This window comes from Neurospora crassa, linkage group VI (assembly GCF_000182925.2).
Source record: "Neurospora crassa OR74A linkage group VI, whole genome shotgun sequence".
Lineage (NCBI taxonomy): Eukaryota > Fungi > Ascomycota > Sordariomycetes > Sordariales > Sordariaceae > Neurospora > Neurospora crassa.
The window spans coordinates 1,017,215-1,029,361 of NC_026506.1; the positions used below are offsets into that span (position 1 = coordinate 1,017,215).

Here is a 12,147-nt window from a genome sequence, read left to right on the forward strand (position 1 = left end):
AGACAAGCACTTGGGAAACAAAAAAAAGAAAGGCTGCGAGGTACCACGGTAGTCAACCGAGACAATCTTGGTGGCCCGGAAGGAAAGTCGCAGCAATAGAATCACAAGCGACCTTGTTAGTGGTAGTGTGTGTTATCGCTCGGCAGTCACCAGAAACATGGGCGACGGCAAGGCCCGCACCTGGACAGCGTCATCTGAGCTTTTTTGCCGCCTCTTCTCTATGTATCTTGTCTTTGACTGAGACACCGTCGATGGACTTTGGATATTGACGACAGGAAAATGAAAAATGTCGACTTCGACACAAGGTTCGATGGCGTGCTCGAGAGAGTTGAAAAGGTACATAACACCATGTAACAGATTACTATCCCAACGGCGTGTTATCCAGACAGTGCAACAAAACCCCATGCACGCAGCCATTTGCTCCACTCGGCGCGGCAGTGTGCCGGATGACTTGCCAATCATTGGCTCACTGATTGGTGTTCTCTGGAGCCGCCACGACGAACCCTGAAACTCCGGACCTGCCTTCTTACTGGAACCACTCTAGGGTACACGCTTCCGTTCTCTGACGCGCTGCCGTGGAGAGGATGGCGCAAATGGGACGTGCTCCACTAACAGTCATGGCCTTGGGCTCATCACTTCGTCAACGAGACGCTGTTATTGTCTGTTAAAGCTCAGCTGTTATGTAGGTTGCTCCGCTGTCGCCCGCTCCTTGACAGCGACTGACAGTCACCGCCAACCAAGTCGGCATCCCGTCTACGTCGAGTTGGATCCCGTCGGGTTCCCTATCGCACATTCCACACCTCCACACCTCCCATCCATCCATCCATCCATCCATCCATCCATCCTCTCTCGACTCCTCCTCCTCCTCATCCTCCTCCTCCTCTTCTCCTACTCCCCCCTTCTCCCCTAACATACATTCGGCCTCTCACATTCTGCCTTGTGGCACGGCCCGACGACCCATCACCTTGTGTTTCTTCCCAACCTCCGTTTTGCTAGACTATAGATTTCCTCTGCTTCTTTCATTGTCGTCCTCTCTGTCTGCCTTATCCGACTGATCGCCGATAACAAACGATGGATGCAAAGGTCCGCTCTTCCCCGACCGTCGTCTAGACCCTCGAATATTCCCGACCCCTTTTTTCTTTCTTCAGCCATCTTCTCCGGATTGACGCCTTCCATTTGCGCTCGCTTTGACAGACACGGCAGCCTCGCGACTTTGTTATCAGTCACGCCGGAGCCGGGGCTTGGCGCCCGTGTCAAGCATCCCACGCACGCCGCTCATTAACATTGACATCACTTATACATAGCCGCCTATTGGCGACATCCGCCATCCATAATGCATCAACAATCTCGTCATCCCCCCAGGGTCTCCTCCCCCGCAGTTTCGGCCCAGACAAACCCAGCCCGCACAAACAATCAGAGGGACCCCCGGTCTCGAACTAGTACCGACGCCGCCGATAGGGACGGAGCTGGTGGTGGTGGTCAGGATGGAGGTGGTGGCGCCCTCGCTCACGCCGCAAGCCGCGATGCCATCAAGAAGCTGGACCAGATCATTCAGGTGCGCACAATCTCGACAAAGCCGCCGTATCGCCCAGCAACCCTTGCAAGGCTGACTGACCTGAGTGACAGAACTTCTACTACAAAGCCGCTGTCCTCATCATCGGGTCGCGACAGCATCTAACGCCTGGGCCCAAGAAAGGGTTCAATAAATGGGTGGGTTTCCATTTCTTCAAACCATTACCGCGACAAGCCGCTGACGACGAGATGCAGTTCTCGATAGAGACCGAGGACACCGAAGACTTCAAGGAGGAGCTCCGCCTCTACAGGAACTCGGACAGCTTCACGAATCGTCCCCCGCCCATGATCATCGAGACGTATATCGACGCATCGCGCATTTCCAGCAGTCACAGCCTCGCCCTGGTGGACGCTAATGGCAAGAGGTGGGATGTTCTGGAAGCCCTCAACAGTTCAGAGTCGAGCGAGGATTCGCCACGGAAACGCCACCTGCAAAAACGGAATACCGAGGTGATCTTGGAACGATGGCGCGTCGAGCTCAAGTGCATTCCGAATGATGATGCTTTGCAAGATTTTGGACCCAGCCTGCCCACAATCTATAAACGAAGCATAGTATTCTTCCGGTCGCTGTTCTTGGCCACGCGCGTCATGCCCGGCTGGAAGTTTTCCCAGCAGACCATGACCAAGGGCATCCATCCCGCCCTGGAAGTAAAGTGCCGCATTGTGCCGGCCGAGGCCGAATTCCTCAACTACGATCCGTTGCGCCAACCCCTTTCTGACAGTAAAGATGTAGTAACCGAGTACATGTTCGGTGATCTAGAAGTGCCCGTAGGTCGCTTCAATGCTTCAGTCATCTATCGAAATGACTGCACGTTTCGGGTCGAGGATGCCGACGCTCTGCTGAGTTCGCGACTCATGGGTGTAGATGAGGACTTCTTCAAGCCCTCAATACCTCAACGGCCGCAACCCGTCAGCCACGGCCGAGCCGACTCGTACGCGGAACCCGGATCTTTGCCCTCACACCGCCTAGGACGGCGCAGCCGAGAGCCGCACCAGACGTATGGTAGTCTGTCGACATTTCATGGCACCGGCGCTTTCGGCACAAGCCCCATCTCGGCGCTCAAGGCAGTCCGACCGGCTGGTTCAGACACGAGCTCGCCACCGGGTTCTTCTGCAGCCAGTGTCGACCAGTCAGAACCATCGCATTCTCTTCCCATCCGTAGTGCATCGAGCCGGACATTGCGGGATGTTGAGGGCAGCAGACGACCTTCGATTTCGTTTCAACCATTTAAAGCTGGGTCGATATCCGGGAGTCCCAGGTTTCCCGATCATGGAGCACCGGCCTCGCCACATTCGCTTCCACGACCCTCGGGTTTGAGCGGAATCTCGCAAGCCAGGAACAGATCCTCGCTTACGGCGGGAATGGCGGCCTCTTTGCGTGGTCCCGGTGCTGCTGTTCCAACGGATATTCCCAAGTCTAGCTCACCAAGGCCCCAAAGTCGATATAGCAGCAGTTTCAGCCACCGTCGATCACGGACATCATTCGGCGGCCAAAGCAAGACCGGCGATGACGAAGCCAGTAGTAGTGGCAGACAAAGCCTGTCTTCATCAGCTCAGCCTGGCTCGGCCCTGCTCGCCGAACCTGTAGGTGGAGTGGCCAGTTCAAGCTCGTTCCAGACGGATGACGACATTTCCGAGTTTCTTAAAGAGCTTGACAACAGGAAGAAGTTGCCGAGCTTTGAGGCTACCAAGAAGGGAGAGCAGTCAGCTGCTGCACGCCGTACTGCTGCACAGCTCAACAAGTTCCACCTGATGAGGGACTCGAACAATGCGCTGACGGAGAGCATGCTGATGGGATCTTCAACTTTGCACCGGAGCTCGAGCTCCAGCAGCAGACACATTTCCAACATGCCAGGTAGCCTGGGAAACCCAGGGATTAGTATGAGTGGTGCGAGCGTCAGCAGCTCACCGGGCGGAAAGCCCCTGAGCCCGCATACGCCTCACACGCCCGCGATTCCTAGTCGGTTGAGCGAAAACTCGATTATTGATTACCCGGCCCAGGCTAGCTACAACAGGAGAGGGAGGTCTCATGTGGTGCCCACCGAGGAGGAGGAGGAGGAAGAAGAAGAAAGAGAAGACGGCGATGAGACAACGCAAACCGACCGTCAACAGGAAACTGGGGGTGGCGCAGTATCGGCGGCAATCGATATCCCGCTCTCTCCTCGTCTGCTCCATGCGGGTAGCGCAAACCGCCGAGCGAGTTCCGTGGCCCAGCAGCACCGTTCGCTGGCGGCTGGAGCTGGCGGCGGAACGGGAGAAGATGATTCGGATATTGCCCAGCGGAGCTTGAGCCTTGGAGCGGGCGGTGGCGAGGCGCCCTCGTTGAGTACCTTGCTTGCTTTCCAGCGAAGAAATTCGGGCGATGGCAACGAGGACAGTTCGGCGGGAAGTGGAATGGCAGGAATGCAGCAACTACAGCCCGCGGCAGATATCCGGGCTTCGGCGGAGCTGAGGCAGGCAAACGAGGATCAGCCGTCCAATCCGCCAGTCAGGCTCATGACTACCAGCAGGACCCCGTACAAGTCGCGGTACAGCTACCATGGCACGACGACAAGTTCCACGCAAGGGCGCGGTAGCGGGATCGGGCCCGGCGCAAGGGGGACACCGCCTCAATCGAGCGGGGGTCCGTTTACCGGGATGAGGTATGTGGGCACCATGGCTGGTCGAGGTGGAATGGGTGTTGGTCAGGGTGAGGACGGCACCGATGACGAGCCGTTGTTGTTCGCCATGTCTGAACTCGAGAGGCCTTCGAGGCACAGTTTAGAAGAAGCAAGAGGTGGTGGTGTGTTGGGAGGATCTCCTAGGGGGTTGAGAGGAGGAGCTCAGGGGGCCGGAGAGGCTAGTGGAAATACTGACGGTGGAGGTGTGGGTGATGGAGAAGAGTACGAGGTTAGGGGAACTACGCGTCGGGGATGGTAGTTCACTTTGGTTGCTGCATGTGCAATGCATCGCTTTGGATCACGGTACAAGAGCGGTGTATGTCCAGGAAGTCGGGAAAGGTTGATGTCTACATTTTACAGATTAAAGATCACAGCGACAGAGAAGCCAGATGCTATTCTCGACATGAACCTACGTTGGTGCTTGTCGTTCTCAGACAACTATCCATTCTCCCTCTTTCGTTTTTTTTTTGGTCTGGGTTTGCGGGTAGTTGGACCTTTGAGTCGGCATGATTGGAGGCTCATGGGTGAACGAGGAGGATCTTTTCCACTTATTCTTTTATATTCAGGAAGCCTTTTCCAGCCTTAGCTCGTGGCTGCTTAGACCAAGACACTTTCCCGCCAGTCAAGTTCACCAAAGGACTAGTTTCGTGGTAGCGAGTTAGGCGCAGAAATCCGTTGTATATATACCTACGATGTAGATGAATGAACATTTGGAGGCCTCGTACGCTGCAGAAAAATGATATGTAGTTGGTTTGTCATCTCGAGATTGATCAGTATAAATCGTATACGACAAGGAGCAACTTGAAGCTCCAGTAGCGGGCTGTGTATAAGTGACTTGAAACTATTCCCAACATGGGAAGAGATAGAGGTATGGAAATTGACTTGTGGTCGTGAGAAAGATGATATGGCATTCGGCTTCTAGTTACTCGGCGTTGGGGCTTGGCTTACAATTACCTAGAAAAATGGAAAGAAAAAAAAGAGAGAAAAAAAAGAAACACAACAAAAGAAAAAGTTGCCCCGTTTATCGACATCACCAACCTCACTATCTTCAGTACATTAATTAGACCTAAGTTGATGCGATTACGGGCGGCAAGAGCCAAGAGAAAGACTACGACGCAATGGAACACAAATGACGGAATGCCGCTGCTGCACACGCTGAAGAGTGGGGTATACCCTCCCCTGATAATTGTACGGTATGCGAAGAATGGTGCACATGATTGGATAAATTGGAGGCGGCTGAGCAGGCCTCCCTCGTGCTTGCTGCTCGCTCGCTCGCTCCTATTCAGTGGTGTCGAGTCGGAGTCCCCCCCCCCCCCCCCCCCCTGTTGGTGTTGGTTAGGTTGGGGGCGCTGCAGGTGACAGACTGGAGTGAGAGCGACAGAGGCGGGAAGAGGTTCGTCATCTCACTGCTTGTAGTTCTAGGTGCCCTCCCTGGTGCAAGTACATTCAGAGACGGAACATCCAAAACACCCGACCTTCGACAAGATTCGACAGCGCAGCGGCTGCCGAACCAAGACGTACCCGTACTGTAGAGTGCGGAACAAGACTCGAATCTTGTTTCTTTTTGCGAACCAGATCCGACTCATATCGCACATCCCAATACCTCAACGCGACTCCAAACTACACACCTACTGTAGCTCTAGGCAGCTCCCGCTCATCGAGCTCCCGCCTCTCCCCCTCTTCCATCCTAGGTCTGCCTAACAATACCGATACGACAACTACGACAACTCCGGACGTCCATTATCAGAACGAGCGACTGACAACACGTCACGACGGACCGATCCCAATCTCAAAAGTTTTACGGCTGTATCACTTTGAAACGAACTACCGTGGTAGCCGACGACACCAGTTCCTGTCTGGCCAGCTGATAGTGACGACATTCCCCGAGGGCGCGCCCACTACCACTCCTCTCTCTCTGTTCGTCGTATATCAACAACCAAGGAACTCTTGATACACCAGCTGCCGGACCAGACACAGCATCACAATGTTTCGAGCCGCGGCCGCAGGGCCTTACGATGAGGCCATCAGTATGTATACCTTGACCATGGTGCATTCATACTTGTGCTGACAGCGCGCTCCTGTACAGACAAGGCAACCGACGAGAACCTCACGTCCGAGGACTGGGGCGCCATCATGGAGGTCTGCGATCGGGTAGCCACCGATGCCAACGGTGCCAAAGAGGCCGTCAATAGCATGATCAAGCGCCTGGCCCATAGGAACGCCAATGTTCAGCTGTATACCCTCGAGGTGAGCTTATCATGTCACCTCTCTTGCCAGTCCACATCTTCCAGCCAGATGCTAACCCGGCCTTTTAACCCCCCAGGTTGCAAATGCCCTTTCCCAAAACTGCGGCAAGAACATGCACCGCGAGCTCTCCAGCCGCGCCTTCACCGACGCCCTCCTTAAGCTCGCCAACGACCGCAACACCCACACCCAAGTCAAGGCCAAGATCCTCGAGCGCATGAAGGAGTGGTCCGACATGTTCAAGTCCGACTCCGACCTCGGCATTATGTACGATGCCTACTACCGCCTAAAGCAGTCGAACCCGACCCTGCAGCCGCCTAGCGCCCCGCAAAAGAACGTTCTCACCGATGCCGACCGCCAGAAGGAGGAGGAAGAGCTCCAGATGGCTCTCCAGCTCAGTTTGCAGGAGGAGGAACGGAAGAAGAGACCCGCTGGTGCTTCGGGGGCAACTGCGTCCTCATCCAGTGGTGGTGCGGCCGCAGGGCCGAGCAACGCCGGGGGAGCAGTAGCGTCGGGGGAAGGCACGAACTCAACCGCTGGCCAGGCAGAGGCAACACCTCAGCCGGTTCCCTCGAGTACCACGGCCGCTACCGTGTCCCGCGTCAGGGCGCTCTACGACTTTGTCCCCTCGGAGCCGGGCGAGCTGGAGTTCAAAAAGGGTGATGTCATTGCCGTGTTGAAGAGCGTGTACAAGGATTGGTGGAGCGGTTCTCTCAAGGGCAAGACGGGCATCTTCCCTCTGAACTATGTCGAAAAGCTGGCGGACCCGACCCCGGAGGAGTTGCAGCGTGAGGCGCAGATGGAGGCCGAGGTGTTTGCGGAGATCAAGAATGTGGAAAAATTGTTGACACTCTTGAGTGCCGGAAACACGGGTCCAAGGGAGGAGGATAATGAAGAGATTTCGGTGAGTGAATGTTTTGAAACAGGACTGAAAAGTGATGTGCTGACGATGAGCAACAGAAACTTTATCACCAGACGCTAGCGATTCGGCCCAAGCTTATCAAGCTGATTGAGAAGTACTCGCAGAAGAAGGGTACGTCTTGGGCTGTTCGTTATTGTGAAGAGGCTCCGACTAACAGCGTATAGATGACTTTACGCAGTTGAACGAAAAGTTCATCAAGGCTAGAAGAGACTATGAAGCGCTTCTTGAGTCTTCCATGTCTCACCCACCAGGACCGACTTATCACCAATACGCGATGAGACCTCCAATGACCAATAGCTACGGATCTGGCGGATATGGTGCTCCTCCTCCACAACAGCAGCAGGAGCCGCCCCGGTTCTATAATCCAGCGCCCGCTCAAGGTACGTTCGTGAGAGAATTCGGTGGTCAGGGGAGGTATTGATCGAGTATCCATGAAGGGCTCACAAGCTGATATGTATAAAACCTACTACTCAGATGCGCCCCAGTATCCTGCGACCTCGCCGTCGCCAAACCCTAATCACTTCATACGTCCTGCTGGCACTCCTGCGCCTTATTACATGGGGGGTGCTGAAGGCCCAGGACAACTTCAGCATCAACAGCAACCTCCTTACCCTCAACAGCAGCCGCAACCAGCATATGGTGCCCCCTCCCGACCTCAAGACCAGCAGCGAAATCCATCAGGACCCAGTCCTATGGCTCCCGCCCCGTTGAACACAACTTCCTCGCCACCCCCAGGGAATCAGTACACCCCTTACCAAGCCCCTGGCGCATCCGGAGCAAACAACCGCACAAACTCATACAGCAGTACAAATGGCGGTGCCCCCCAAGAGCTCTCTACCTCAGCCTATGATTCGCCCATCGCTCAACACAGCACTAACCCCCTATCCAACCCATCCTACAACGCTCCTTCCGCTCCTTCCTACAGCCAAGGGAGGCCCGGAGCTCCCACTGACGACCCCTACGGACCAACGAGCCCCGGAGCAGGAAGTAGCAACAACGTAGGCTCCGCTCCCCCTCCTCCCTCCGGTCCCGCACCCTCCGGTCCCGCACCCTCCGCTCCTTCGGCTCCCTCAGCTCCCTCAGCACCCGGTGCTCCCAACAGTTACACACAGGGCGCATATCACAGCCAGAATCCTTACGCCGCCGCTGCCGCCGCCGCTGCGGCAGCTGCTTCACGGACGCATGTCCCTGGGGTTTACGATGGTGCTGGCAGCGAAGTATCATCGACGGCACCGCAGCCGCCTGCGGCATTGCAGCCTGGTGGTGGGGCACAGCCTCAGTACAAGGCTTATGTACCTCCTGGGGCGCCATCAGCGCCGGGTAGTGGTCAGGAGGGACCAAGTGCCCCGGGACAGAATGATGGGTTGGCGGATTATTACCGGAGTGCTTACTAAAACCCAGGTGGTGTTGTAGGGAAGTATTAGGTGTGGCTGTTTAGTTCTGGGTAGCTCTAGGATGAGTGTTGAAGAGAAGATGATGGTAGCGTGTAAGGCGAAGAGTTGGGTGATTTCTAGCTGATTTCTGGAGGGATTGGAGATATAGGTATGAATAGAAGGAGAGATGGATGAGGTGGAAGGAATGGAGCGGTTGTTGAAACCTTTCATATGTGACATGATAAACTCATGTTGACTTGTATGGAAAAGGGTTTGGTAACATGTAGCTGTGGTTCATGAGTGTTTTCCTAGGAATAACCTCACATCTATCGCCCTCCTGGCCGGGCCCGACGGCTTCACCTGGCTCACTGCAATCCGCTCGCGCATGCTTCACTAGGTAGATAGGAGGAGCCTAGAAGGAAGGCAAGTTATGTAAATTGTAGAGATGGAATCCGCTGGCCCTTGACTCAAGAGAGTCGTTTCTTCCTCGAGGAAGGTACGGCGGGCAGGCAAGGAAGGAGGTCTGGCTTGCAATCAAGTCTAGAGGCCAGACTAGAAGCCAGGAGGGGGACGAACTGTCATGTATATATCCTGACTCTCCAGGCCTCTTGGCTTCGTTCCTATCCTACAAACATGCTTTGTTTGAGTGGACGTCGCCTTTCTCCTTCACAAAGCACTTTTCAGCTCCGAAGTCTTCCTACATCAACCTTGCCGTCCTGTTCCAACCCAGGCCACTAGGATCAATCACTGTCACCAACTCGTTATGATGCTGGATATTGGGACATTTCAATGTGAATGGCTCTTCGGCGATACCCTATTTTGCACTTCCGCTATCATATGACAATGATAGAATACTGACCGTCCTCATGCAGCTCTACGCACGGTAAACTAGGTTTGTCAAAGCCTCTCTCTACGTCCAATACCCTCCTCTTTGTTATATCTCCCGCCACCAGCATGATCCCCAGCCTCTCGAACACCCCCCTTTGCCTGTCTACCAACTTGAAGAGCAGCATATACATATGCTCTCCCACACTCTCCCCCGTCTTCGCCACCATGCTAAAGAGCAAACCATCCTCATTCTCCCTCTCGAAATTTTCCTGCATCACATCTAAACAAACCCTGGGGTTGAGAGACGCTGGAGCCGGCAGGACCTGCTCATCTAACACATGAACCCCTTCCAGCTTAACCGTCCACTCAACCGTCCCATTCGTACAAGAAACACGCGCAAGCTCCGTCTCAAACAATGTCCCCCTCAAGCGTAACTGACCACCCGTTACCGCCCCCGTCTTATCTTCCGTTAAATAACTCAGTTGCACATCCTCCACTCTTATTTTGAATCCGTGATCCGGACCTTTCATTGGTGTACCCGTTGACAAAGGGCCGTCAATAGATGCCCAGGACCAACTGGGTGCCCTGTATATTTCTGGTCGTTTTGTTGTCGCTTTCGCTCCGAGGCATTGAGGGGAGGCGTTAACCCAGAGGAGCTCCCCTTCTAGCCAGGGGCGCCATAAACCGGCTACATAGTCGTCTCTCTTTGCTAACGATTGGAAAAGCTTGGCGAGGCCGGAGATAGCGATGAGTTTATCGGATGGGAATGAGAGAGAGGTTTTGGTGTATGTTTGAATTAGAAGGTGCCAGGCTAGGTACAGAGACAAGTCGGTGCTGTTGTCTTGGTCTTGGAGGCGTGGACGAGAATAAAGAGACCGCGTGAGTTTCACCCCGGACTCCTCCCCCCTAGTCATTTGCGACGGTAGATTACCAGATGGAAAAGCTTCGCAGGCTTCTGAACAGCGACACTCCCAGAATAGCTGGCGGCGGCCGAAGTGGAGGATTCGAGGCGCAAGCACGCGTTCCTGGAGCACCCAGGCGCGAGTATTGACGAGGGCATGGGAGACTTGGTGGGTCCAGAGGGACAGGTTGATGAGGGTAAAAGGCTCAAATTTGATTTTGGGTCTATTCATTGCGATATATGGGGGTTTTGGGATTGAATGATGGTTCAAGATGGAGGACAGGAGACGAGAGCTGGTTTGCGAAGCGGTGGAGGTAGTGAAGGTAGGAGAAAGTGAAGAAGGAAAAGATGAGGATGATGACGAGGATGATGAAGGGATAGAGAGGTATATGGTCTGCGGGAGGATCTCTTCTTTTAGATTCCGAGGCTGGCTGAAGAGTGTGTCGGAGCAGGAGGTGGCGTCGGCGGCGGAGATATTGCAGAAGGAGTTGGAGTAGACCTTTTGCATTTGGCCAGCTTCGTTTTGCCAGTCAGTCTGATCATCTTTGTCCTGGAAGATACAGAGGGCATCGATCCAGATGTAGTTTACGTCGAGATGGAGGGCCACGGTTATAACTTCTTGGAAGAGCTTGGGCATTGAGGAGATAGGTATTCCCCCTATCAAGGATGGATATGTTCTTTTGTTGAGCATCATCTCCTCATCGGCGAAGCCCCAACGGTGAGTGAGGGTCATGTAGGGGGTAGTGGGCTTGGTCTTTTTGGTCTCGATCAGTTGGACAGTTCCTGCCGTGAAGTAAAGCAGCCGTGTGGGGACCCAGTTGACAGGATTGACCGATATATTACACTGAGGGTGGTGGGCAACACAGCTGCTAAGCCAACTCTTGGCTAAGTCCAAGGAAGAAGCTGTAGTAGTAAGACCAAAAACTGGACGAGTAAGAGCTGACTCTGATTTTTCGTCACGCCCCGAGAAGAGTTTCCTCAGGCGTTTCATACGTGAGGAACTTTGAGCGGTTGGGGATTTGAGGAGGAAGAACGCTTGGCTGATAGGCGGAAGATAATCAACTAGAGGTTTCGGCGGCATATAAAGACGCAGGCAAATTGTATAATCTTGAGATCCAGGGCGTGCCGGAGGGGTCACCGATATACTGGCAAGAGACACTGGAATTGGATCCTCGCCTTCCCCAGCCCACTGTTTTTCCAATCAGTTCAGAACTTCCCAAAGAAACAAAGTGTAAAAGAGCTAGAACGTGACAAATGGAGTTCAATTCTCACCTTCATCCATTCCTCTTCCCACTCCTTACGTTGACCTGCATCCAACGAATCCCAGACCCCAGTGCACACGTAGCATTTTTGTTCAAGGGAAGATTGGAAGCTTTCAAGGCTCTTGTGGTGACGCGCATCTGGACCCTTTGGGGATATCCGGGCTGACGAAAGGAGCAGTTCGAAGGTCTGCTTACACACGGAACAGATCATGATGATGATGATGATGATGTTGTGGTAGTCAGGCAAATAAGAGGTCTGATCGCCAAATCAGGGGAAGGGAAAAAAAATAAAAATAATAAAAATAAAAAGAGGAGGAGGAAGGGAAAGAAAAAGCGATTTCACTCTTTGCGATGCTAAGTAAATAAGTCGTCGGCGCTTCTGCAT

The 12,147-nt window shown here is 54.0% G+C and overlaps 3 protein-coding genes across 3 annotated transcripts; 2 read left to right on the forward strand and 1 right to left on the reverse strand.

Annotated features, from left to right (window-relative positions):
* The first annotated feature begins 702 nt into the window (after nucleotides 1-702).
* On the forward strand, nucleotides 703-4,962 carry NCU04840 (autophagy protein Atg13). Its single transcript, XM_955306.2, has 3 exons — nucleotides 703-1,555; nucleotides 1,627-1,710; nucleotides 1,768-4,962. Exons 1-3 carry the CDS (start codon nucleotides 1,334-1,336, stop codon nucleotides 4,489-4,491), a joined length of 3,030 nt encoding a protein of 1,009 aa, XP_960399.2. The 5' UTR covers nucleotides 703-1,333; the 3' UTR covers nucleotides 4,492-4,962.
* Nucleotides 4,963-5,569: 607 nt separating this feature from the next.
* On the forward strand, nucleotides 5,570-9,537 carry NCU04841 (class E vacuolar protein-sorting machinery protein hse-1). The gene is made up of 6 exons (XM_955307.3): nucleotides 5,570-6,259; nucleotides 6,319-6,479; nucleotides 6,556-7,380; nucleotides 7,437-7,509; nucleotides 7,563-7,778; nucleotides 7,873-9,537. The coding sequence occupies exons 1-6, from the start codon at nucleotides 6,217-6,219 to the stop codon at nucleotides 8,790-8,792; spliced, it is 2,238 nt and encodes a 745-aa protein (XP_960400.1). The 5' UTR covers nucleotides 5,570-6,216; the 3' UTR covers nucleotides 8,793-9,537.
* A 67-nt stretch (nucleotides 9,538-9,604) lies between these two features.
* Nucleotides 9,605-11,491, reverse strand: NCU17077 (hypothetical protein; the record flags this gene model as incomplete). Its single annotated transcript, XM_011396781.1, has 1 exon — nucleotides 9,605-11,491. The coding sequence occupies one exon, from the start codon at nucleotides 11,489-11,491 to the stop codon at nucleotides 9,605-9,607; it is 1,887 nt and encodes a 628-aa protein (XP_011395083.1).
* Nucleotides 11,492-12,147: the final 656 nt, after the last annotated feature.